The 27,295-nt window shown below is 49.5% G+C and overlaps 1 protein-coding gene across 1 annotated transcript in view; it reads right to left on the reverse strand.

Annotated features, from left to right (window-relative positions):
- Nucleotides 1-678: 678 nt before the first annotated feature.
- Nucleotides 679-27,295, reverse strand: part of LOC119092013 (ras and EF-hand domain-containing protein) — an 86,797-nt gene continuing 60,180 nt past the window's right edge. Inside the window, exons 14-19 of the mRNA XM_037214967.1 lie at nucleotides 18,564-18,681; nucleotides 13,559-13,665; nucleotides 8,302-8,417; nucleotides 5,260-5,385; nucleotides 3,939-4,257; nucleotides 679-2,237 (exon numbers count right to left, since the gene is read on the reverse strand). Of these exons, the coding sequence (XP_037070862.1) occupies nucleotides 4,169-4,257; nucleotides 5,260-5,385; nucleotides 8,302-8,417; nucleotides 13,559-13,665; nucleotides 18,564-18,681 (556 nt within the window). The 3' untranslated portion in view covers nucleotides 679-2,237; nucleotides 3,939-4,168. The remainder of the gene's footprint in view (nucleotides 2,238-3,938; nucleotides 4,258-5,259; nucleotides 5,386-8,301; nucleotides 8,418-13,558; nucleotides 13,666-18,563; nucleotides 18,682-27,295) is intronic.

Consider the following 27,295-nt stretch of genomic DNA (forward strand, 5'->3'; position numbering starts at 1 on the left):
GATGACGAATGACAGCCAGCCCACACGTTACTTGGCTGACCCGTCCTGACCTTGAGCTGTTTGACCTATGGCCGCCATGACCAGGCATTCAGAGCAGCGTCACCAACGGCACAGCGCAAGGGCGATAATCCCTTGACCAACAGGTCACGACGGTCACAGGTCAAGTAGCTCAAGGTCAGAAGAGGTCAACAAATGAATATGTGGGCCGGTTGCCGTTCATGATGTGCGAATTTTGTTGGGTGAAATGACAACAATTCTCCCCCCCCTTATTTTCTTCTTTTCTTTAGTTTATTGGGAGTAGTTGCTATCAGCGAAGTATTTCCGTCATGGCAGGCCGTTTTGAGTGGCTGATAACTGAGAGCAGAGCTCAGAAGACGAAAGCTGACAGCCACCACCCGTCTATTGCAGGGTAAGCTTGTGTAAGAAGACGTGACGGGTAACAGGCGACAGGTGATGGCGATGTCAGACACGGGGAGACAGGAGCACTGTAATTCCTGATGCTATCCTGACACTCTCCTGAAGCGATTTGATCCATGCTCCCGACTGTCTGGCCACCGCAAAGCGTGCGTCGGAACACGAATATCCTCCGCGCACGTCTGTGGGGCATGCGAATATGTCGCAGTCTGGTTCTGTGCCACGTGCTTGTGGCGAAGTCTTAGTAAATTGCCGACATTTGAAGACAGGTTACAGATTACATAACAATTCGCTGAGGTATGGCCTAAGCTGTGATAAACTTCCCGAAACAATATGTTACCGATAGCCCACAAGAGCAGCTCGAAACCGTAAACTTCATGCATATCGCGTACCATGCTGCCAGCAAAACTCAAACTATGCTTACTGTTGTAATCGCCCACACGCACATATAGACGCCCCAGTTCGTCTGGACGATCTACTGCGACGCTTTTTATTTGACGGCATGTTTCACAAACCCTTCACAAAGGCCATGGTTAGGTACAGCGCCCTTAAAAACAAACTACAACAGCGTCACACCACACGCGCAAGTTCCGGTACAAACAGCGCTGGAAGTTCCGCCCGACGGGTTGCCCTCAGGGCTTTTCCTGTCAAGCAGGCCGGCTTCCCTCGACGCCTCAGGCACCTCACAACCAAACAGGGCTAAACACGACTCGACAGGCCTGAATGCAACTGGACACCGCGCTCTCTGCCCAGCCGAATCAGCTGGAACGAGTCGCCGCGGCTCAGTCACACAGTCGGCTCTGCCGCAGTCGCCTCGGTTCAGTCGCAGTCGGTTCTGTCCTTAAGCCACCGCGGTTCAGTCGCAGTCGGTTCTGTCCTTAAGCCACCGCGGTTCAGTCGCAGTCGGCTCTGTCCTTAAGCCACCGCGGTTCAGTCGCAGTCGGCTCGGTCGTTCAAGTCGTCTCGGTGCGGTATACTGCGCTTTGCCCATCTGATCTGCCCACAGACGCACGCCGGGCGAGACTGACAAGATCTCAGGCGGACGCGGGTTGGTCCACCACATCACCACGGCGGCCGGAGACGCGGTGCCGCCAAGGCAAACACTGCAGGGCGATTGGTCAGCACAAGTGGGCGTCCTCCGCCAGGGTCGGTCCTCGTCTGCACTGACGCGCTACACGCACTCGCCAGGGTCAGTTCACGGCTGTACTTGCAGCGCTCGGCAAAAGGCGACTTCGCCCACTTAGCGTCGGTTTATGAACCCCGAGTTCCGTTTTTTTCAGCAAGGCACTCGACAACACATCCGCATTGCTTACACGATGTCGACGAAGCTGAAGCTGATGCTCCACAAGTCTCGCGGCTGAACGCATTCCCATAAAAAGCCGCGAGGCCTACACACGTTTGAATGTCGTCCGGTAGTTGCTCACGGGTTCACACCGCACTAAACGAACTGGCTTGGTCTCACAGGGTTGGGCCTAACAGATGATGCGCTTCGGTATCCGACAGGCCCCGCGCGGTCCTTCCGTCCGTGGTCCAGGCCCCACGCGGTCCTTCCGTCTGTGGTCCAGGCCCCACGTAGTCCTTCCGTCCGTGGTCCAGGCTCCGCGCGGTCCTTTCGTCCGTGGTCCGGGTCCTACGTCCGGGTCCTTCCGTCCGTGGTCCGGGCTCCGCATCGTTCTTCCGTCCCTCTGAATCGGTTCAGTACTCCTCCGCACCGTCCTTCCGTCCCTCTGAATCGGTTCAGTAATCCTCCGCACTGTCCTAGTCGTCACCAGCCTCGTCGGCTTGACGGTGCGATGGGATGCCTTGCCGCCGTCGCCGTCGTCCTGAAACAGTTCAGCTGGCGTTAGCGGGCGGCGCGTCGGCACAGCAGCGGGCTCAGCGCAAAAACCGACCGCTGTGTCCGCCCGAGGGCTCGTCTCGATGTGTACCATACGCTGTGCTTCTCAGTCTCGCTGCGGGCCTCTCTCCGTGTGTTGGTGCGGTGGCCGTCTGTGATGCTGGCTTACAGCAACAGTTGGCTTCAGAGAAGCATGCACTTCTCCTTCGCCCTACCTGATAAGCTGTCCCTCGCCGAGGGCTTGAGCAGAGTCACTAAGCCGGGGGGGGGGGGGGGGGGGGGGGCGGGGAGGCCGGGGAGTGGCTGAGTCGGTTTATCCCATGCCATACTATTGGAGCAAAGTGCAGTGACAGGTCATGGCAAGGGCAGACAGAGATAAAAAAAAAACCAACAGCAAAGCCACGGCAAGAATGCAATATCGTGACAGAACCTTTTCGAAGTTATACACTGATGGGTGGCGGCACGCAGACGTCATCATAAAAAAGGAACACGACGCACTTGGCCACGACCCTTTCGTGGAACGCCAGGGAATGCGTTGGCCTTACTAGCGCTCAAGGGCCATGGCGCTACCACGGGATGCCATGCGGCGGGAATGGCAGAACGGGACCCGGGCCTTCACGTGGGAGTCCAACACATTAACCACTCGGCCCATGTCCCTCCCCTCCCGGACAGGTCATCTTGACATCACAATTATGTGCCTGTACGTGCGACATTCAATGTCGCTTCTCGGGCTCCTTTATGACACTGCGATCTGTAGGCGTGTAATAAGTTAATAATTCATGTTTATTTTATATAATTAATAATTTAATAGCTTAATTGGTTAATAACCCTCACGCATGAGGGCAATCAACAGTTCAACTTTTTGACATGACATGACTTGCCTTGATCTAAGCACAGTAGCTGCTAAGTCGTGCAGTGTTGATGTGTTCGACACGCATTTACACACCCGTGGGGCCTTTTATCAAATGAAATATCACATGTAACTAAATCCATGTAAATTTTAACTTAACCATTACGCTCTAATAAAATTACGGCGTTAATCACAGAACCGAATTTATTAAGTTCCTAGTGTACGGCGGACACGTTTGTTATCAGAGCCTTTTAAATACTTTGTTAAAAAACCCGTGGTGTCATCGATGACTCCCAAGGGAACACAATTGGTTTTCCTAAAAAATTGCCGCGGCCGTTTGAACCTTTGTTTGGATAACGGTAAACAAATGGTTGGTCATGAAGATACAGGAGTGACTCGGCCAAATACTTCCACCGAGTCGCTGGTGTCACACCCCAGCGACCTCCGGGTCACTGACAGAGGGCTTGTCGTGAGGCACCACAGCTCGCCACAGCAGCGCTTGCCGTACGTCACCGTCAGACACCATCGCGCAGTACAGCAGCCCCTGCTGGCGCCTCGGCGGACATGTCTACTTCTGAGCAAAACATTGTCGGGTAAATTTGCGCCTTGAAGGCATGCTGTCGAACTTCTATTCCATTTCCTTTCCTTCCTTCCCGTCCCGTTCCCTTCTCTTCCCTTCCCTTCCCTTCCCTTCCCCTCCCTTCCCTTCCGTTCCCTTCCGTTCCCTTCCGTCCCCTTCCGTTCCCTTCCGTTCCCTTCCGTTCCCTTCCGCCCCTTCCGTTCCCTTCCCTTCCGTTCCCTTCCGTTCCCTTCCCTCCCCTTGTCCTCGCTCGTCACCTCTGACAGCCCCGCCTGTTGGGAACAACGCCGGACGCCGCTACTTCTTGCAGCAGCGCTTGTTGGGTGACTTATCGGGCACCAGCCGCAGCGCCATCTCCAGGGAGTCGTCCTCCCTCCGGAGCAGCATCTCGGCCATCAGCTCGATGACGGCGGTGACGCCCACGTCCCGGAGCGCGCTGCACTCGTGGTAGAGGGCGCCGCAGTCTGCCGCCAGCTTGGAGCCCGTCTCAGGCTTGACGACGCGCAGTGCCGGGTCCGGACACAGGTCCGTCTTGTTGCCCAGCAGGATCAGACACGTCTCTTCCGCTGCCAGGTCCTGTCGACGGACAGTGGACACGGGGGTTAGAGGCAGGCGCGGGGACGGGGTGGTTAGAACTCAACGCGGGTCACGTGGGTCATGGTGAATTCAGACATCGGAAAAAAGACTAAGGATCGAGACGTCACCTAAGCGATCAAGGATCAGATGATGACCGAAATCCCGAAGATAAAAAAACGCAATTCAACGGGATAATTTTGTGAAGGTACACATGCATTCCGAAAGATGCGCGCTGACAAATGCAGCTCACAACGTTTTTAGATTTGTTGACCGCTTTCTGCTTGCCAGCCCGGCTCGGCATCTCGTTTCCCAGGATGGGGTATCTTTACAACGACACATCACAGCTTAATGCCTTTTGCAGCATAAGGAGGAACAATTTTTGGGCCTGTACGGGTTATCATAGATTGCTGTTGGCGTGAAGGCTGTATGATTAGCCGTCGCGTCGGTGCACCGTTGAAGTGAAACGCAGAATTAACTTTAATTAATTAGGCAAAGTAAACTAGCATCTTGCCATTCAGCTACAGAGCGTGGGTAAAACCGGGTCCCAAGCCCTGAAGGCCCGGCCACGCAGCCTTACGACACGACACGACACGACACGGCAGTGCACGGCACGGCACGGCACGGCACAACACCAAAACCGCCTGACGAACGCGCGATTCGATAGGTAAAATTGAGGAGCGATATGCGCATCCATTCATGATCCTGTGTGGTAAGACAAATCAGTCGTGAAAAATCCACTCCACACCCCATTTCCTCCTTGTTTCTGTTATTATTGCGCAGGGGTCAGAATATGACACGGCCTCAGTTTGAAAAATGACTGTGATTCTGCTTCTAACTTTAATTTTAACATCCACATCTATTTTTATCACGTGGCGTCGCGACCTAGCGGAGCGCGCCCTATGGTCAACTGTGGCCATCTGAAGATGGCTAACGGCTCCAGGAGCAACATCTGGAGCCATGCAGCTCAAACTGGTCGAACTAAAGCTCGTTATCAATGCTGACCTTGACGTTCTGGATCCATTCCCTGCAGTTGCGGAACGACTGTCTCGGTGGTGACGTCGAACATGACGAATACGCCGTCCGCCTTGCGGAAGTACTGTTTGGTGATGCTGCGGAAACGCTCCTGGCCTGCAGCATCAGCGAAACATGATATCAGTTCCGCAACCGCGCAACATGACACCCAGCAGTATCATTAGCTCAGTGGCCGCACAACATGACACTCAGCAGTGCGCCAAATCACCGGCCGCACAACATGGCACTCAACAGTGCGTAAGATCACCGGCCGCACAACATGACACTCAGCATTGCGCCAAATCACCGGCCGCACAACATCACACTCAGAAGTGCGCCAAATTACCGGCCGCACAGCATGACACTCAGCAGTACCATCAGCTCAGCGGCCGCAGATCATGACACTCAGCAGTGCGCCAAATCACCGGCCTCACAACATGACACACATCAGTGCATGAGATCACCGGCAGCACAACATGACACTCAGCAGTGCGCCAAATCACCGGCAGCACAACGTGACACACAGCAGCGCGTCAGATCACCAGCAGCTCCACAGTCGCTGGCACGAAGTAAGATGTGGCAGGTGCCTATGCTTTAGGCAAGAGTAAATAAAAACGGACGCATAGGCATGCAAGCGAATGACGTAATGTGGTTCAAGACAGGGAAGCATATGTTCACAAAGAAAGCCAATATTGGCAATTGAAAGATTGCAGAAAACAGCCATTAACAGTTTGGTTAGCATCTTTTGTTGTTCGCGGAAAAGTTCGCCGCGCGGTAGGATTTAAAACAAGTTACGGGCTTCTGGGATTTTGCCTGAATGTTTGTGTTCGTAGTGGTTTCAATAGCACATTTTTTTGGCAAGCGGTTTGATGGAGTTAAACAGTGGGCCACTTGAACGCCTTTATCAACCTGTGTAATAAACCGTGGCTTCGCCAAATATTAGAACACGTTTTATGACGTTAATTCGTTTTTGCTGGGTACATTGCTGCCCAAAAGCATGGCAACGCGACGCAGGCATTTTGGGAATGACGTCATGGAAGACAAACTTTGCATGAAGCTGGTTGCAAATTGCACACCTGGTTTCCATGATTGGTGAGCAATCCATTTCGTGCGCTGAAGAGCTTAGATATCCCGGACTCGCTGGACGCCTGCGTAAGTGAAGCCCAATCCTGGAAACCCTCCATGACACCAAAAATTGTGCGGATTCGCAGATGACCTGATGCTGGAGTGTAGATGTGTTGATCTCCCAGACAGCGACCCAGGGCTGATTTCCCCGACCGCATCACCGAGTGGGCTCCCCGCTATGGCCAGCCTGCTGTCTTCTCTCATGCTCTGTTTCAGCTGCAGGAGACTCGTCGGCTGTGGCCCAGAGTCTGCAGCCACGACTGAACTTTGGTGCCCCTTCACCGATGTTGACACCAATGGAACATGGACATCCCGGGACATTCCCAATATGAATGCCTTTCGGCGCCTTATTCTGCACCTCCTCTGAAGAAGGCCAAGTCCTCGCATAAATTGCTTCATTTTGAATGACAACATCTCAGAGCATAGCTTGCGGTTGTGTAAAATATCCACCTGTGGATTTTGCACCGCGCATGCGGTTCTCTAGAGCTGGATCCACACCTATGGTTTCCAGATTCGGATGCATTCCTGCGCTTTCTAGAGCCATACATCTACGAGCGGTATCTGAGGTGTGTTGTATCCCACAGATTGATTCCCACAGAAATCCCAATCACGTTTGAGATTGACGCTCATCTGCTGCGTCCAAGGAATGACAATCTGCTGCATCTCAGGAATGGCTACCTGCTGCATCTTCGGAATGGTTACCTGCTGCATCTTCGGAATGGCTATCTGCTGCATCTCCGGAATGGCTATCTGCTGCATCTCAGGAATATTTACCTACTGCATTTCAGGAATAGTTACCTGCTGCATCTCCGGAATGGTTACCTGCTGCATCTCCGGGACGGTTACCTGCTGCATCTTCGGAATGGATATCTGCTGCATCTCCGGAATGGCTATCTGCTGCATCTCAGGAATATTTACCTACTGCATTTCAGGAATAGTTACCTGCTGCATCTCCGGAATGGTTACCTGCTGCATCTCCGGAATGGTTACCTGCTGGATCTCCGGGACGGTTACCTGCTGCATCTTCGGAATGGTCACCTGCTGCATCTCCGGAATGGCTATCTGCTGCATCTCAGGAATATTTACCTACTGCATTTCAGGAATAGTTACCTGCTGCATCTCCGGAATGGTTACCTGCTGCATCTCCGGAACGGTTACCTGCTGCATCCCCGGAATGGCTATCTGCTGCACCTCCGGAATGGCAGCCTACCGCATCCTGCTGCATGCAGTAGGTTGCCATCTCAGGAATGGCCACCTGCGCCACCGCAGATCCAGATCGTCGCCTCGGCTACGTCTCAGCTGGCCGGGTGCTGGACCCCAATCCCCACTGGCGGTATCCCAAATGGACCCGCCTGCAGCATCCAGGGACTGCATTCCTGCTTGGAATTTCCCAAAGCTGGGTCCCATCTGCAGTACCTCAGAGCTGGATCTGTGCCATCTGTATCTCAGACCTTGATCAACACCCATGACATCTTAGGGCTGTGTGCCCAACTGCGGTGTACCAGCACTGATCCCACCTACGCTTCCTCGGAACTAAATACAGTCCTGCGTCACCTTGGATCTGGATCCCTGCCTGGTGTATACCGGATCTGGGTCCCTGCATTCAGTACCCCGGAGCTGGAATATTACCCGCAGTATCCCTTGGCTAATAGTTACCTGCAGTATGCCAGGGTTGGGTCCTTACCTGCAGTACCCCAGACCCGGATCCCTACCTGCAGTATTCCGGAGCTGGATACCTGCCTGCAGTATACCTCGGCTGAATCCCTACCTGCAGTATCCCTTAGCTGGACCCCTACCTGCAGTATCCTACAGCCGGATCCCAACCTGCAGCATCCTACAGCCGGATCCTTACCTGCAGTATCCAACAGCCGGATTCCAACCTACAGTATCTCAGGACTGGATCCCTACCTGCAGTATCCCAGAGCTGAATGCAGACCGTCTGGTCGTCCACCACGACCGTCTGCACCTGGAAGTCGACGCCGATCGTGGCGGCGTAGCTGGGTCGGACCTCGCCCGTGCAGAACCTGCCGCAGAGCACGGCACCGCGTCTCACGGCATGACCGGCATCATCAGCCATAGGGGCATCGGCACACGAGCTGCCCGGCGGCGGCTGCTGGCTCCGGGGACGGGACAGCTCCGGTCAGAAGCCAGGGCTTCCGACGGACACTGGTTGCCACCAGACGCGTGCAGGGCGGGAAGAGAACGTCTCTGCTGGGAACGCTCGTAAGAGAGCCGTGGCGAGATATGCTGTTGTGGGCGAGGTGGAATGGTTCTCTCGGTTCTGTCGACGTCAACGAATGCAGGGCATCTGTACACGTCCCTTGCGTTTCAATTCGATGAGGCGCATTGTTGTACTTAAGCTCAGTGTAGACACATTCAGAATGACATTTAAAGGTCAACATGCAGTATTGATTACTAACCGCCACTGGCTATTTCGTGAAAAAAGAAAACCCCTCCGGTTTCTCGATTTCTAGCGAACACAATCTCCTGTTTCCTGGATCTAACCGGCTCTTTGCGAAGACGTGCTTGGTTGTTGGTTCTCGCTGATGTCTTTGTAAATGACGGTTCTGGTTTCTGGTTTCCACCCGTGTTTTCAATAAATACCAGACTGGTTATTTGTTTCCTCTAGTTTTCTCACAGACAACATGCTTACTGGTTCCCAATGGTTCTGTGACAAAAACAAGCCTCCTGGTTCCGCGTTCATTTTTGTTTTGGGTTCAAATGCTAAGCACAGATAATGGCAGTTTTCCCCAAGTTGGGATGAAAAGGGGATAGCCAATGTTAGCAAACTCCTTCCAGCCAACGCCAAACGGGCCAATAAAATTTATCCGAAGGTGACAGCCTCAGCTCCATGCCCGTCCCCTAATCCCGCTCCCGCTCCCGCGCCCCAGCTGTATTGATTTTTGTTGGTTCCCCGGATGCGATGGACGGCCAATAAACGCTCAACATAGGTTCAAAAACGTTGCGTTTTGAATATTATAACATGCAGTGGACCACTCAGTGCTGGGCATGTGGGAAATATATCGTGACTGCGTGACGGTACTTCGCGAATATCAGGCGCCCGAAGCGTCCGACTCTTTGTGGTTCCCTCGCCCCAGTCCATACTGAACAATGGTTCTCTCTGGAGTCTTTGGCTCCAGCTTCGGACTGGAAATTGTTTTTGCTGGATTCCTTGTCATCATTTCAGCCTGGATGTTAGTCATATAGGGATCCTTTTGAACACCCCAGGCTGCGAACTGGCCGTTGCTAAATCCTTGAGATCACTGCCTGGTTCAACCCTGAATGTAATTAGCGCCCTTCGCCAAACATCGGTACTGGATCCTAGGCCATGCGGGTATGCTGGACACCCTGCTTGATTTCAGACTGATGTATGAGATTTTCTTAATTACGCTACCATACATCGGTTTACGGGAAGAAATCTTGGGAACCAACGCATGCCAGCCCGATAGGCTTCTGTTCTTAAAGGCAATGTTTCACATTTGAAGGTACTGAAGCGAGTATTAGATACGATGAAACTAGGTCATTTATAGCTTTTAGAATGCTTTCAAGTAGAAAAGACTGCTCTAGACAGCGCAATTCTCTTTTTAGTAAATGTGCTCCTCAATGCATCACGGTTTGATTGCATTGTCGTACTTCGCACAACATTGATTGAGGGTCCATTGAGTGCCGCTACATCTGGAAATCGTGCAGACGAACGCCAAATATGAACGCCTCGACAATCATATTTTTCTTGGCCTTGATCACCGCATAACATATGCAATGGCAGAATATAACTGACGTTATCATGACGTCATGAACGCCAAGATGACTTTGAAACGCTTCTCCCGGATATACCTTTCCCCAGTTTCGCGGGCGCGTAGCTCAGAAACTAGAGGGGCTTTGGTCTTAGGAAGGACAGGTCTGTGAACAGCACTGAAGTATTTTGAAATGGCTATTTCAGTTCAAAACCCCATATAAATGTGGAGCAACTCTTTAAGCGTGGGTCTCGTGCGCGTGTGGTTGTGTACGTGCTGTATACTGGCCCACAGCCTGTGTAAACTCTATTAGGCTCCCTTATCAATTTGAAACGGCTCCAAGTATGCACACCACAGACGGCAACCCCAGCTCGCCGCTCGCTGAGCAGCGACGTCGAACGATTTCTGTGCCGTGGCTGGAGGATGTCCCGCGGCCGCTGACTTCGTGTCACCGACAGCCGCTGTCCTGCATTGGGGCAGGACATCAGGCGCTTACGCTTAAGTGACATGTGGGACAACCAGGATATAATGGGTCAAGTAATGGACCAGGCCTATCACGGGGTGACTATTTTGTGAGCGTGATCCTGGTGAATCTTTCTTCTCGAATTATGTAGCCTGATTGAGAAGGCCACTTACGTGTCTTTACTTGCGATTTTTGCCGGGCGAGGAGCGGGTATCCAGCTAGTACAACATGGATAATGCCATTTACCCATGCCAGAGTACATCAGATACACCCGTCACGCTTTCGCGGCTCTTTCTCGTCTTTTAGTCTTTTGCGGGTCTCATTTCTGTCGGGTCTCCGATGCGCCCCGTACGCGATGATACAGGTCACGCAACTTGTGTTTCGAACCTTTTCGGACCTGAACTGCAACACTCGACTTCCTGATATGCCAGGTGTGGTTGACCCATTACCTTGCTCTCAACGGTGTTCATTGCACAGTTATAGAATACTGGCGTTCGGCCACAAATTTTTGGCTCTCTGCGAATCGGATCTCCTTGCGTACTGGTTTCGAAGGTGCGAAATGATTTTAAGACGACCGTTATCAATGCTCACTACACTGGAGGAAACAATTCAGTCAGTCATTGCAAGGCAAGTCTTGTGCCAACTTCAGATATCCAACAAAACCATTGGATCACGAACCGACACGGGTAAGGTTTGTCGATTGTGTGAATATTGTGTTCATAAATTGTGTGTGTATGTTCAGTATTGTGTCCAGTTAAATGCCCGTATCGGGTAGAGTGAGGTCTTTCAAACCGTCATTATCTACACCTAACCAATAGCCATCTTCACGATGGCTTTCATGGACTAAAAGTCTTAAAAGATGTTTAAAGGTCTCCATGAATGTTAAGTATATGCTATGCACTGTGAAAAAGGGAGGATTGCTTTCTTGCAATGCCATCAACATGCAATAGGTAAACGCTTATATTCAGCTAAGAACAAGTGTGGTATGTCAAACCACAACTTTTGTAGACCTTTTGCAGGCTGTATCTCTAGTTCACCCAAATTCTACGAAAACAACAAGCCTAACATTCAGCAATATGAATTGGTTGGGGGCGTTGAATGCTGGATGCTCCATTTATGTTTTCATCGGTTCTGTGTGGAGCATGACAGGCTTTAAGGATCATTTCATTTAAAGATCCTCACCTTGGATCATGTAAAGGTATAACAATGCTGTAAGCTCTGTACATATTGTAAGCAAGCTCTGTGAGTGCTCTAAGTACTGTATGCCTATGAACAAGGACGCTACAAGGACATGGGAGTTTGTTTTGTCACGTCTGAGTCAGAGATGCCGCCGAATAGTTTTACTAAGTTTTGAAAAGCTTTGGTAGGAAGAGGTCTGACAGCAACTCTGTCCATAAAAAAGAGTCTCGCTTACAGCCAGGTGACGGCAATTTCATCAAATTATGCGTCTATACAGACATGTTATTAAATCTCATCGAAATATTTATAGGCGAAAGTTACTGACAAAAGGCGTGCAGTTAGAAATCACACGGGGAAAAGCGGTGTGCAAAGGTTTAAAACAGTTCGCCATCGTGATCCGTCGGGAAAAAGGGTAATCATACGCCTAAAGTGATCATGCAAATTTTGATGCAATCGCCGAAATACTAACAATTGTGGAAAGATAAGTAAATGCAAATGTCACTTGGAGTGAAGTATAACAACCTCCAAAAACAAGGAACCATCATGTATTTTTAAGACAAGAGTGGTGCCAGACCACAAGTGCGGCAGCCGTGTTTGGCTGCGGGCGGGTGTCAGGACGCTCGCGCTGTACCATCTGACAGAGAGCAGCAGACGCCTCCTTCGCAGGTGCTGACCGTCGTCACCGGCTCGGCCGGCAGCTGATGACGGGGGAGTCGTGAGACTCGCTTCCGCCCGACGGCCTTCGGAGCCCAATGGACCACCCAGATAATAAAGCCCGATTTCCCAGCCAGGAGCCTTAGACCTGAGCAACAGTGAAATTGATACAGATTCTTGCTGAATAGATCAGGAGAACAATGAGAGGACTGAGAAGAACCTGGATAACTCGTGGGTAGAATATGATCCAAAAAAGTTCAGTTCAGAAGGGCGGAAAGATCGACGCGAAGCTGCCTTTTATGACATCAAGCGTCACAAAAGACCTCTCGGGGACGCAGGTCTATGTTGCAGTATTACGACTGGACAGGTTCAAAACTTCTAGACCTCAACAGTCACTTTGTCCTTGAACTATCAATTCGAAAGAAAAACCAACATATGTCCACAAAAATTAGTTTTCGTGGCAAACCAAAGATAAAAGATCTGTGGACTATAATGAAGCAAACGGCATGTGGGCTGTTGACGGAACTTGGCACGGATCCAAGACCACAGCAGCCGCCGCCTGACATTTACCAAAGGTCAGCCGGTGACTGGCTGGGGTCTGGCAGCTGGTAGCTCGCCGAGCCGCACCATCGCACCGCAGCACAAAAATAGCTCTGAGCGGCCAAAAACCCGGGAAGGGAACTCCCTGAAAAGCTGGAGCGGCACAGCTGTGACGTGCGCGCGGGCTACACGCAACATGATGGTCTTACCACGGCCTCTTGGACAGAGACGACATAACTCAGGGACCGTGGCGCCGTCAGCCTATCCCGATTTGGCAGCGGCGGTGGGGAGGCGGGGTCCAGGCCGGGTAATTTCCGCTGACAGGAAATGTTGGCTTGCAACGTCTGCACACGTTGCGAGACTGCAATGGCTCCGGTAATGGATAAGCTGCAGGTTGCATGTCGGAACCACGTCTCGCGACTAACGCCGGTACGGGCCTGCAGGCTCTTGCGTGGCTTCTCTTGTGTACGAAGCCACCATCGCAGACTTTTCGTTCGGAGCAAGCGTCTAAAGCGGGTAGCGCATCGAACCACCAGCACCCTAGCCGGTGGGCGTTTGACCTCTGACCGATCTCTGACCTGTCTGCACCTCTGACCTCTGGACGAAGCTGGACTTGCCGACCCCGGCGTCGCCAATAATGACCACCTTGTACACCCTCTGCGGCTGGATGATCGTCGACGTGGCCGAAGGCGTGGGCGAGCCCTGCAATGTCAGACACAGTACTTGTGAGCCCTGACAGAAAGTATGCCCCACCCCTCCCCCAATCACTGGACATGTCAGATATCACACCAGTGCTTCATTCTCTAGAGCCGCCAATCACTCTGCTCGTGCTTCCCCCACTTTGTATGCCCGACACTACGCGGCTGTTCCCTTCGTGGGGACCGACAGATAAAAACAGATATGTTCCCATAAATATGTGGTGAGCTGAAGACATACTTTTCGTGATAACATGATTTCTGTATGGGACTTTCCGGCAAAGTTCTATGCGGTTTTGCCTTCGTGTTCGGATTCCAGACGAATGTTCGGGGTTGTTGTGAGGGTGTGGGGGGGAGGGGGGGGGGGGTACAAAGCTCCACCCACGCTACCTCACGATGTATTCGTGTTATCTTCACCTGTCTATCAATCAATGGGCAAATGTTTTGTCCCCAAACCAATCCGACACGGCAACGACACCTGCATTCGTAACCGTGCTTCATTTTCTAGAGCCGCGAATCATCCTGCTCGTGCTTCCTCCACTTTGTATGCCCGACACTGCGCGGCTGCTGCCTTCAGTGGGGACCGACAGATAAAACAGATGTGCTCCCATAACTCCTCACGCCTCCATACCTCCCACGTCTCAATCACCCTACACGAGAACAAGCCCGCAAAGTGCTTCAGATCCAGTCTCTGGGAAGATTCGGCAATACGCTCGTCTTCCCCCACTCTGCACATCACAGGCTAAATTCACGTTTCCACTACTTGACATGTCCAAGCCCCACCTGTGCTCCTTCCATCGCGGTATCTGTAGAACATTGACCGTTTGAATAACTGGCGGCCCATATTAAACACAAGGATGAAGTTATGAAGGTAAACTTTGTTGGCGTCTACATATCTTTATATTTTATAGACTGTACAACTTAAGGAGTTTTAAAGAAGGGAGGGCTGTAAAGTGCACCGAGTGATCTTCAAGATGACTATTTCAGCTCAACACCCCATTCAAATGTGGAACACTTGCCTTAAGAACGATGCCATTATTCAACCTATTTTTGTTTATTCCTGACCTGGGTTGGCTCATAAACAGTAGCCGGACAGTAAGTGTCAGTGTCCCCGCGAAGGCATTCCGTGTATAACTTTTGAATCATCAAAACGCAGAATGCATCTTCACAATAGTGTTAGTTTGTCATGGTGGTTCGGGGAGCAATTTCTGAGGACGTCAGTCTCTGCAAAATTCCCTATTTTGATTGGTGCAAAATACCGCGCTTATTTGACACTGGATCCGCCTGGACAATGTCGGAGTTGGATCCTGAATCCGCTTGGATCACCGTCGGATCCAGACAGGTGGGCCCGTTTATCCTTTCAGCGAGCTATAAATGACAGGAGACTACCAAGGCCTTGATGCGGCCTCGGTCCCAATTTTAACTTACTACAGAATGTCAAACGCAAGATTTTACCTGCTAGAAATGTTTTACATGTATACATACATACAATACATACATGCTTTTCCTGCTATGTGCAAAGGATGTTCCTGCACCAGTAACATGCGTCAGGAGCATGGGCGTAGGAACAGGGGGCCAGGGAGGCTATGCCCCCCCCCCCACTTTTCAAGGTGGGGGCCAGCAATGTTAACTGCCCCCCCCCTTTTCAGATTAAGGTTGCATTTGGCTTACTTTTGCACCATATTAAACATGCATACCTATTTTCTTAGTTCATCGGCCCTCTTCCTTAAGATGCGTCATCTTTTTCGTTTGCTCATCGGCCATCGCTTAGTATTACAGCCGCAAAGCCGACGCCGCATGGTCTGGAGACTGCAGCGCCGGGCGTCGAGGCTGTTATTGCTATGACTTGCGAGCACGCATGTACAACACCATATTACGTAGTCTTCTTATCAGTGATTAGCTCTGACTGGATCTTTAGCATTTTGAGACGAACATGGGTTAGCCATGTCAATACAAATTGGGAAACCCGTTTCATCTACAATCTACAGTCCAGGGAGAACTCAATATCTCTGAAGAACACAGAAAAACACGGAACTTGGGTCTATGTGACAACTATCGGACTACCTGCGGTGATCAGGGATGTTCTGACGTCAATGAGGGTTCCTGTGCTGATCCGGAGCTAACTGCGCGGGTCAGATGGCCTCCCGTGCCAGGGATGGGAACAATGTGCTATGATATATCCTTCTAATGGCCTCCTGATCGACCAGGAGATCCCGCCCCGTGCCACCAGAATGATAGCCAGAGGACACTTTGCGATGGGACGGAATGGCCATTCAGCCCCTTGTTGTAATGGCCTACTCATTACCGGAAACGATAATGTACCCCTGGTGTTCTACTCAAGGGGCCCCTTGCTCGGAAGGAAATAAGGGGTCTCATAATTGTTGAGTAGAGTGGGGCTCTCATTACTGTTGAATGGCGCGGGTCGTAATATTTTTTTTTTAAAATGAGCAAGCTCATGCCATGTGTGCCTGAGGACGCTCATTTTCAGAATGTATTATTGAAAGCAAATTAAATCCAAAGGCTTAAACATGCCCGCCCGCAACCTCGAGAGCAGAGACAAGGATGGCCTGGGCAGCAAACTTCCGTAAGACCGGAAAGTTTCGGCCACTGCAAGTGCCACCAGACGGTGGTCGCCACGTTCAATCTGTCTTCTGGACAGATAAACAGCTGCGAAAACACGAAAAATAGAGATTTTACCACCACTCTTCCAGTTCAACCACCGGATTGCAGCCCTACCTCGCGGTGCTTTAGGGGCCAATCCGCTCTTTTAATCAGTCTAAAAATCCCACACGCGAAATATGGGTTCAAGCTGCCTTTTAAATACAATATCTGACGTCATGAAGCGTCCAAGGATGCTTTCTCACAAGTGTCGTCGTTTTAGTCCACCCGTTGGCCACAATTTAATATTAACTGCGGCGCCGACGCTGCGCGGCTTACGGAGACTGCAACGCCTGGGTCGAGACTCGTGTTTCTAAATTTTTCGAGTGCACATGCTCACAGTTACGTCACATAGCTTGTATTAAAGTCGGTTACAGTGTTTAAAGGTAACAATTTCAGAAAGCGTTATTATTTTCGTCCATCAGCGGGCCACGGCTACATATTAACTACCGAGTTACAGCTCCGCGGACTACGGAGACTGCAACGCCTGGTGTCGAGGTTTTTGTTGCCAAGATTTGCGAGTGTGCACGTTAAAAAAACACGTTACATCAATCGTATCACTAATCGATGCTGACTGAATGGTGAATATTTTCGGACAAACATGGCTTGGCCGTGTTAGTACACATTGTTCACCACTCGATCTGCAATCAAATTTTCGTCTTCAAATTTGGACCAAACATATCGATCTACAATCTACCTTCGCGATGTCATCAATGTCTGTAGAACCAAGATAAAAAATTGGCAAAGCTCCTGATTTCTATCGGCTTAGAAAGTCAACTAACCATTGTAAATTAATAGCGCCCGTGATTTCTTCCATGCAGTCGCTTCAACACCTGCTTTCTGCAGTTTATTGACTCCAAAATGGAAACAGAATTGAGCTCACGGTAGCTCCTGGCTTCTGTTCTGGTTGCAAGTTAAAAATAACAATAAAATGAAGAAAGCCGTGTCACTCGTTAGCAAGTAAGCTATATCCGGATATTTTTTTTTGGGGGGGGGATCACCAGAAGATGGGCTTTTGTCAACCTTGCGTTCCTCCTTGGCAAGGCCCTGGCTACGCCCCTGCCTACACACAAAAGCAAATCAAGTCGTATACGTTGCATGATGGGCATTGCAGTGGCCTTTGGGCCAGTGCCTAATGCAGGCAGCTTCCCGGAAGCTATTTTTCTGCGATGCTGTGGTGTGAGGGAAGATTATTCGGAAAAAGATACTGATGCAGGTGTCCAACACATGTTTCATACACCATGTAGTGGTAACGCTGGTCACAAAGTATGCAACAAAACAGTCATGCAATCAGTTCGCAGTCAGTCATGCGGGAGACATCCGGGCCAGGGCGGTGGCCACCGACGTCGGGCAGGAGCAAAACCCAGATCAGAGACATATGACAAATTGGCCTTATTATGTGGCTTGATTCTTAAAAGAGAATCTCCAGTTTTATGGGTTTTATCACATTGTTTCTAGCAGCTTTAGGCTCCCGAATTTGTTTCGGCCGAAAATGCTACGACAAGTCTCATCTCCTGAAAAGCAGCCAGCGAAATGAAGGCTCATGAAAAATCTGTCGTACTGCGAGCCATCGATCCACTTTCAAAATTCTCACCAGCCTATCCTCGGGCCATATTTTGGCATCTACCCTGTGGAGATAGATGACTTTGCAATGACCCAAAATGCCTACCTGCTGGGGGAATTTCCCCAGGAAAGACAGTGTTAGAATGGACGAATAATCTGGGGAAGCCGGATAGCCTTATTTTCCGAATGACATAGATGAGTCGGATGGGCAAAACTGTGCACCAGTGAGAAACAGCTCTAGACGCGTATCCAGAATAGCAGTCATTACATTTGAACAAAGAGCGATAACATCCTCCGTCCCTACCCGCCCCCCCCCCCCTCTGGCCATCGGCTCACTTTCCAGAAAAAGTTCCTGAAATACACCCTGAGCTTGACCCCCCCCCCACACCTTTTAAAACTACGCCCATGGTCAGGGGCATGCGTCCGCGTCTGCGTTTACGCCTGCGTCTCAATCGTTCGGACCATCATTACAGATTGAAACCTCATGCGTTACAACGTGCTCAATACATCTGAGATCTTACATAACCGAATCGATCGCTCCCCACTGATCTCCAGCGCAATTAAGCGCGTACAAATTGGTTCAAGATCCCCGTTGGCCGCGCCGCGCTCATCTGGAGCCTGATCAGGCCGGCGCTGCTGGGAACGAGGAGCGGCGCCCCCCCCCCCCCCCCGGCCACCTCTCACCTGTCTCGCGGTGCCGTTTGTCAGCGCCTCGGGTCGCTCGGGGTCGACACGCGGAACCTGACCCTGGTGGTAGATGAGCAGCGTCGAGGAGTGGTGGCGGTCGCTATGGCAACGTGCCCTGGGGGTATCATCAAACACGGCGGTCCATAATCACACGCGCCGGTAACACAACACTTAAAGTTTTAATGATGAGGCGGAAGTAATGGATAATGAGACAGCTTTTTCACCAGGAAGCTGCTACTGTCTGGCCATTTGCCATTACCAGTGAGGCCTCTGAAAGGCTCACACCATCTGAGAGGAAATGCTGCTCTTGGCAGAAACGGCAGACCTTGGCGAACGCTCTGATAGAAAAAAGGACTTGTCGGGAGCTATGGTCATATCACGCGGAATAGCGCCAACACGACTGCCATGCGTTGAACATAACGCATTGTTGCCCTCAGCAGGGCGACCTTACTGGAAAAACAGTAATAAGAAGATAAGATTGATAAAGAATCGCACGACACCAGAAGTGCTCAAAGGCGCTACAAACCGTCCACTACCGAGGATATCCTGAAACGTCCAATTCTGAAAAAAATCGGTCGACGTGTGATCTGTAAACTGAGTCTTTGCCACAGACCGGGGGTGATGAAGTCAGTTTTCAACAATGCTGCCGATTACACAAAATATCTCACCTTTCTATCTATCTGTCTGGCTATCTATCTATCTATCTATCTATCTATCTATCTATCTATCTAGCTATCTATCTTTCCCTCTCTCTCTCTCTGCATGTACAAATACCTTTACACATATATGCACATACACACGCACACACACACACATATATATATATATATATATATATATATATATATATATATATGTGTGTGTGTGTGTGTGTACAGCGTAAATGTGTGCTGAAACAGGTACTAAACGACGCACAGCGTAACTGCATGATTAAACAGGTAGTAAGCGACGCACAGCGTAATTGCATGATTAAACAGGTAATAAGCGACGCACAGCGTAACTGCATGATTGAACAGGTAATAAACGACGCTAGAAAGCAATCCGGCATCCAAAAGACTAATATATGCCAAGAAGCAAATGATGGCTGCTTCGTGGTTGTTAAACAAACAAGAATCGAATACATTAATTTCGACGTCATTTACTTACGACGTAGTATAAGCCTTAGCCGCTTAGGTTTATCAGGCACGCCAACGAATTGTCGAAATGTTTAAGATGGCAGATCAGCAGGATAGACCCTGGACCGTGCTTGCCACACTGCAGGCCTCTCTATGCACAGCTGCACGTAAGAAGGAAATATAAAGCTGTTTCATATCAAGTTTGACATCACATTCCTGCAGCATTTCGATCATCAGTAACCAAAGAGAAACAAGGAATCAGCGCTGGCAAATTCAGCCCGGCGCTATTACGAAACGACACATCAGGAGGTCGGAATCTGGCCGAGCCTGGGCCTGAAGATCCCACGATGACGTCACCATGAGGATGCCCAAGGCATTTATGTGTAGCAGTTATTACGACGCTGTTCTCTCTATAATGATTTCCAAGTACTTCTAAGGCGCTCTTTCCTGTACAGTGAGCCTCAAAACGTTTGTTAGTAAGTATCCTAGCCATACCCGGGACAGCAGAGCTACAGCTGGTAGTAGGTCTCCCAGCCATAGGCGAGCCAAAGGGCTGCGGCTGGTCACATATACCAACACCAACCCGTGCCACTGCATGCCGCTTTTCATCCGATAGGGGCGGCTCTTACTAACGTTTGATTTTCACCCGTCTCAATTTGTTTTTAATTAAGCATTTGATTACATTATCACTCTAGCGGTCACCGACTGTTTCCGACTTGCTCTCCAGAAACGGTGATCTCGTACTGGCGAATCATAGGACCGAACTCGATCACGTCGATGGAAGGTAAATGTTCGAGTGTGCAACTAATAAAAAGCGGCGACAGGGGCTGCTTTCAATGCTGACACGCGACCGGGGGGGGGGGGGGCAATTTGACCCCGGAAGTTTTTATAGCATGGTTTCCGAACAGCGTGGCGTAGGCTCGCTAAACATTGCATAGCTGTAGGCAGTTAAACAGCGGATGTTTTCGAATACAAAATGAAATACACCTTAAAAGGTCACTGACCTATGCCAGGTCAAAGCCAGGCCGTAGCTGTTAGCGAATGCTTCTTCTAGGGAATATTTTAATCTGATGCAATAGCGGAGTGTTACACGAAGCCGCCTCTGCACAAACTCTGATATAGTTTCCTAGACTACAATGCAACTGAATTTATGATAACAAAGTCCATTGATCTAGGATCAGGTATGAAGGTCAGACCGAGGCCTAAACCTGCCTGGTTTTTTGCCGGAGAGCTTATGGCAGGGTGTATTTCTAGTGCTCATTTAAGACTTGTTAATAACGTGGATCGCACCACGCATCTTCCTTGGATTTCTTAAAGTGAACGTTCCATATTTGAAGACATTGAAGTAAACATTAGATGTGATCAAATACGCTTACTTATAACTATTGATGTACTTTTAAGTGGAAAAGACTGCTACAAACAGCACAATTTCTCTTTTCAGTAGATATGCTCCTCAATACGTCGTTTTTTGATTGCATCATCGATATTGCGCAACATTGACTGAGAGACAATTGATGGCCGTCATGTCTGCGAATCGTACTCACGAACGTCAGATATGAAAGACTCGGCAACTCTATTTGTCTTGGCCTTGATTGCAGCATGGCCAGTGCAGTGACAGGCTTTGCAGGAAGTTGTTAGTGTTAGGAAGTTGTGAAACAGTTTGCACAAAATAGTCTGGAAATGTTTGCGAGCATACAACTCAGAAACTAAAGAGATTTAAGTCTTAAAAAGCACAGGGTTGCGGAATGCACAGAATGGTCTTCAAGACGGCCATTTCAGTTCAAAGCTGCATACAGATGCAGAACTCTCCCTTTAAGAAGCGTTGGGGTTGGGTGGCCTGCTTACACCTCCCCTCCCCCCCCCCCCCCGGTAGTTTTTTGCCTACGAATTGATTCCGTGCCGTCGCCGTAAGGACGAGGCGCGGCTTTGTCCGGCATCGTCAAGCTACTGGCTTTCGAAGCCGCCGGCGGCCGCTGGACCTCTTTGACAGCAATGCCTGCCATCCAATCTGGACTGGTCAGCGCGACACGTGCCGCTGCCTTTGTATTGCCAGCCCATCCAGGGTTAGGACTGGCTGTCGAGGAATGTCGCTGGCCCGATAGTTATCTGCCAACATGTCATTCAGCTTCTCTGAAAAGAACGCGTCTGCTATTGCCTTTTTAAAGGGAGTGTTTGGGTCTTGCAACAGATTTTATTCATTTATCCTTATCAATCGTGTCGGTTGCCGTGCGTGAACAAATGCAATGATAAAACATGAACCAATCAGCAGACAGAAAATAACGAGTGCACTGGCTCACGTGTGGCGAGCAACCTGCGCGCTAGTGATATGGCCACGGTTTTGTTTGCTACGGTCTGGTGCGTATAGGGAGAACGCTGGCGGTATAGAGCGGAACGCCCTTGAAGATCCCTTACGTAACTCGAGACGGAAAAATATGACACCCTGAGCATGCCTGGTGTGCCAGCGACATCCGCAGCAACAGTTTCAGCGCCGTGTGCCTTGCCATTTCCAAGGTGACTAGAGAAGGCTTACAGAGACATGACGTGACCATGGTCCTAAAATTTCGTAGCCCTTAGAATGTTTTTTTGGGGGCTGATATCGCTCGAGGGTTGGTGGATGGTAGTAACATGAAAACGAACGGAGATTTTGCCAATGAACTGGGTAGCCATCCTGTTCTACATCTTTATTTCAATGTTATGTGCATAGATATTGTGCATTTTGCATTAAAAACCTTCTAAAGACAAATCAGTAGTACGATCTGCTTCCAAAAATGCATCCTACTAAACCGCGTTTTCTACCTTCAGCGCACGTGCCATATTCGTTGTAGCCAATGTGCCTGAACACTTATATGTAATGCCTCTTTGTGAAAGTATATTCAGGGGCGCATCCAGAGGGGTGGCTACGGGGTCATGCTCCCCTTGGCCCCGCAGGGTCCATAGGCTTCGAAGAGGTCCATAGTTGACTCACCAGGTGTAGTTTTTTTTAACACAAAACTCACAGAATTGGACATCAGGCAAGCAAGAACAGCTGCAAGCAAAAGTGAAGGCCCCACGGGAAAAGAGAAACCCTTAATGAGTGAAAAAGCTGATAGTTGGGAGATGTTAGCCTTATCACGCCGTCCAGGTTTCTTATGCTACTTCCGGGGACATATATGCTCACGTGCAAGTTCACTCAGATCATTAAAGAGCCTTCCACGTTGCCTTTGATTTCTTTGCGTCTGCTCGAAGGGCCCTGCACTGTCCCTTCCTGCCAGCGTGCCTGGAAGCTCTTCTCAATCAAGGGGCCTTCTACGGATTCTTTTCATTCGCCAGGAAGACTCTGTGGGCTAAAGCCGGGCCCATATGTTTAACCTGCTGGGGTTTTCTTGGTTGCTCGGGGGCCCTTCACGTTGGTCTCGGTTAACCTACCGACACATGTATGTGCACACGTAGCACGACTAGCCTCAAAGGGCTGCGCATAGTGCAGTGAACACCCTTATCTGTTAGACATATATATATATATACATATATATATATATATATATATATATATATATATATATACTATTTGTATAAAAGATGACTGGCCAAAACACAATAATTTTTTGGAACGGGCCCAAAAACTTTTGGGGATACTACATTATTTTGTGGCCTCTTGACGAGATTCACCCCGTGTATACTTGCTCGTAAATAATCGAATACCATGCGTAATGTTTACATTAACACGCGCTCGGGTGGGGGTCATATTGACCGCTACCCCGAAGGTTTTTCAAGAATGGTTTCCGAACGGCGCGGTGTAGCGGCGCCAAATTTTGCATACCTGTTGACAATTTAATAGCGGATTGTTTGATGAAAAATTTAATATTTGCCTTTAAAGGTCGCTGGCCTATGGCAGGTCAGTGTCAGGCCACGGTTTTATCGAAGCTAATTTCCAGGGAATCGTTCAATCTAATGCAACAACAAAGTGTTAAACGAAACCATACGTCTTTGAAATGTTTTCTTAGACAACACAACAATTGCACGAGCAAATAGGATTGACCTAAGGTCAGGTATAAAGGTCACACCAAGATCACAACCAAACTGTTTTATTATTCTAGGGCTTGGTGTATGGGATAGCTTCTGGTGCTCATTTCGAATTTACTGATAGCAGGAACCGCTTTCTACATCTTCCATGGACTTCTTAGAGATCAGAATAGGTCATGGACCTAAAATGACCCACGTCAACACTTGGTTTTTAGGGACACACGGCCTAGTGTAATCTTTGTCGCTTTGTCGTTTTGCTGTCGCATTCGGTTTGTCGCAAATGCAAAACTCAGGGCAACCTTGCATGATTTCGGTCACCATGACCTTTAAAAGGTCAAACAGGGTCACTGAACTTAAATGAGCACGTGGCCTTTTGCTTGGAAACAGTTATCTAGGTTGCAGGGGCCCATTTGAAACCGACCTGGAATTTGACCTTGTTTGACCTTAACTGACCAAAAGTCATGACCTAGTAGCTTCAAGCTTTGACCTAAGTGAGTTCACGTACAGATCAATATGCCCTGCAAATTTGGTATCTCTAGCTCTCATAGTTCTTGAGATCTCAGGGGGGTCAAATTGACTTTTCCACCAGGGAGAAGGGTATCCTGCCGGCCACCCGGGCGCGTGTTTAACTATAAATGGGTAATAAGTGCCCATTTATCGTCGTGCTGCAGTACCTAAATGAAGTGAGATGTAAAACTATTGCAAGGTGAGGAGGGTAGGTGCCAAAAGTTTCCCTATTTCTTTCCTATAACCTTACTTGTCGTTAATTGACTTACATATTCATAATGTCAGATGGGTTAGGTGAAAAAGGTACGCAGGGAATAATACTCCGACTAGCCTTACATATCCACAAGACTTCTTCCCACCTGAGATAAGGGCCACCAATCTGACTGGCAGAAATTGCAGAACTTGCCAGCAATCCTCCCATTTTATGGGGAAATCTGCTATCCTGAAATGAAATGGCGCACTCTGCATTTACGCCTCCCGAGGCTCACCCCTCATCGCCTCCATTATGGCAAGCCAACCCTGCGTCCACCCCTGCAACACCCCTCCTAAGGCTACTGGATGTGCATTTCCAACTTCTCAATGGGCGTCCCAGGGTGCTGCGAGCCGTCTGAGCCGCCGCTTCTCAAAACAGCGTAGAACAATTCATAGAGCTTAGTAGAGCCGACTGACGCAACACAATACTTGTGCCTCATCTCAGTATAAAGAAGGTCAACATCAATTAATCGCGGTACGTATCAACTGCCATCGCTGCTTCCGCAAGTTGCTGTCAGCGGTGACAAGCAATTTCCTCGAAAAACCATTGGCTAGAGCTAGCGATATGCTGTTGTTGTATGCTGTACTTTTTTATACAGACCGCTCCTAGCACTTCTGGCTAGAGTTCTTCCGGGATAAATCACTGGTGAATGGGTGAATGGGTTACTACATCTCCCTGTTGGCGGCGGACTGGTAGCGCATTTGAGCAATAATCTTGTAGCTCTGGTACAAACCAACGCCATGTCCTAGCTGACAATGGTTCATTGAATGTGCTCGGTCTTGGAAAATTTGGTTTATGGAAGTATTTTTTATTAAGCTAGCCCCCCAAAAACAACGATTTCGCGCGGCCGTAGCATTGTAGCCATGTGACTTAGTCCCATCATTACGTCACAACATCGATACCCAGAATGCAGTAATGGGTGGGCTTGGCTATTTCGAACGCTGAATTCGGGGCATGTGCATTCGGAATTCGGTCATTAATTTCAGGGTATAGGAATCTTAGCTGCCTATAGCCGCCGCCAAAACAGCGTAGAACAATTCATAGAGCTTAGTAGAGCCGACTGACACAACACAATACTTGTGCCTCATCTCAGTATAAAGAAGGTCAACATCAATTAATCGCGGTACGTATCAACTGCCATCAGCTGCTTCCGCAAGTTGCTGTCAGCGGTGACAAGCAATTTCCTCGAAAAACCATTGGCTAGAGCTAGCGATATGCTGTTGTTGTATGCTGTACTTTTTTATACAGACCGCTCCTAGCACTTCTGGCTAGAGTTCTTCCGGGATAAATCACTGGTGAATGGGTGAATGGGTTACTACATCTCCCTGTCGGCGGCGGACTGGTAGCGCATTTGAGCAATAATCTTGTAGCTCTGGTACAAACCAACGCCATGTCCTAGCTGAAAATGGTTCATTGAATGTGCTCGGTCTCGGAAAATTTGGTTTATGGAAGTATTTTTATTAAGCTAGCCCCCCAAAAACAACGATTTCGCGCGGCCGTAGCATTGTAGCCATGTGACTTAGTCCCATCATTACGTCACAGCATCGATACCCAGAATGCAGTAATGGGTGGGCTTGGCTATTTCGAACGCTGAATTCGGGGCATGTGCATTCGAAATTCGGTCATTAATTTCAGGGTATAGGAATCTTAGCTGCCTATAGCCGCCGCCAAAACAGCGTAGAACAATTCATAGAGCTTAGTAGAGCCGACTGACACAACACAATACTTGTGCCTCATCTCAGTACAAAGAAGGTCATCATCAATTAATCGCGGTACGTATCAACTGACCAGCCTTACCATACAGCCAACGCCATAGACCCGCAGCCCTCAGATGAATGCAAAAAAAGGACATTAACATAATGGCCGGCGCCATCGCTGCTTCCGCAAGTTGCTGTCAGCGGTGACAAGCAATTTCCTCGAAAAACCATTGGCTAGAGCTAGCGATATCTTCTCAACCATCTCGATGTGTTTGGTAATGAACACTGCTTGGGGGCTGCCTGAGTACTTAGTTCTTCCATACAAACCAAAGAGGTTTGGGGGCTGTGGCAATATCTCGTCAGTGGAGGCGAATCGGTAAAAACCAATGACACAAAAATTTTCAAATAGAAACTCCCTTCCATCCTACGTGCACAGCTAAAAATCCAAACTTGACTAGACACACTCCCTTTAAACAGTTTAGCCGTGTCTAGGATTCCGTCGACGGATATTTTTTAGGAAATGCATTTTTCTTTAGAGCTTTATCCAGACGCTTGCCGCCCCTGAAGGTGTCACAGCTGTGGACCGGCTCTCACGACGCGGCTCCCCGGTAGGTGGCAAACAAGGCTGGTTTGTGGCCGGAGGCTTACCTAAATCGCAATGGCACACTATTAAAGCTGCCCGGTGGGAAGTACCCAGATCGCCTGGCGCATGCGCTCCACAAGAACTGCAGACTTCTTCCAATTTTGTGCCCCCCTGAACTCTATTGATTTGAGTTCGGTTTATGTCGCTCACATATGACTCGGATGTTGAGCGGTGCTGGGAACTATCTTGTGACTTCAAAAACGATATTGTGCTTCCCTTGCAAAGGCCAACGACCTGGGCCTTGCACCAAAGAAACCTCACCTCATTGTCACCATGACCTCAGGTTGTAAGTCTTGAGGGATATTTCGAAATGCCTCACAAAGCTGTTGCATGCTCGTGTTGCAGGCGATGTCCCCGCCCTTCCACTTGGAAGGTCAAAAGGCTTGTTTTGGATCCTTCTTGCCAAGCACGCTCCCGTACCTATTTCGTTAACTTTCTAAGTTAATTTCTCAACGTTTGCCACCTTGCTTTGCTCACCAGGGTGGAATTCTAAGCTCTTGCAATGCCGTGCAATG

The sequence above is a fragment of the Pollicipes pollicipes genome, unplaced genomic scaffold (assembly GCF_011947565.3).
Source record: "Pollicipes pollicipes isolate AB1234 unplaced genomic scaffold, Ppol_2.1 Scaffold_1600;HRSCAF=1878_pilon_pilon_pilon, whole genome shotgun sequence".
Classification (NCBI taxonomy): Eukaryota; Metazoa; Arthropoda; class Thecostraca; order Pollicipedomorpha; family Pollicipedidae; genus Pollicipes; species Pollicipes pollicipes.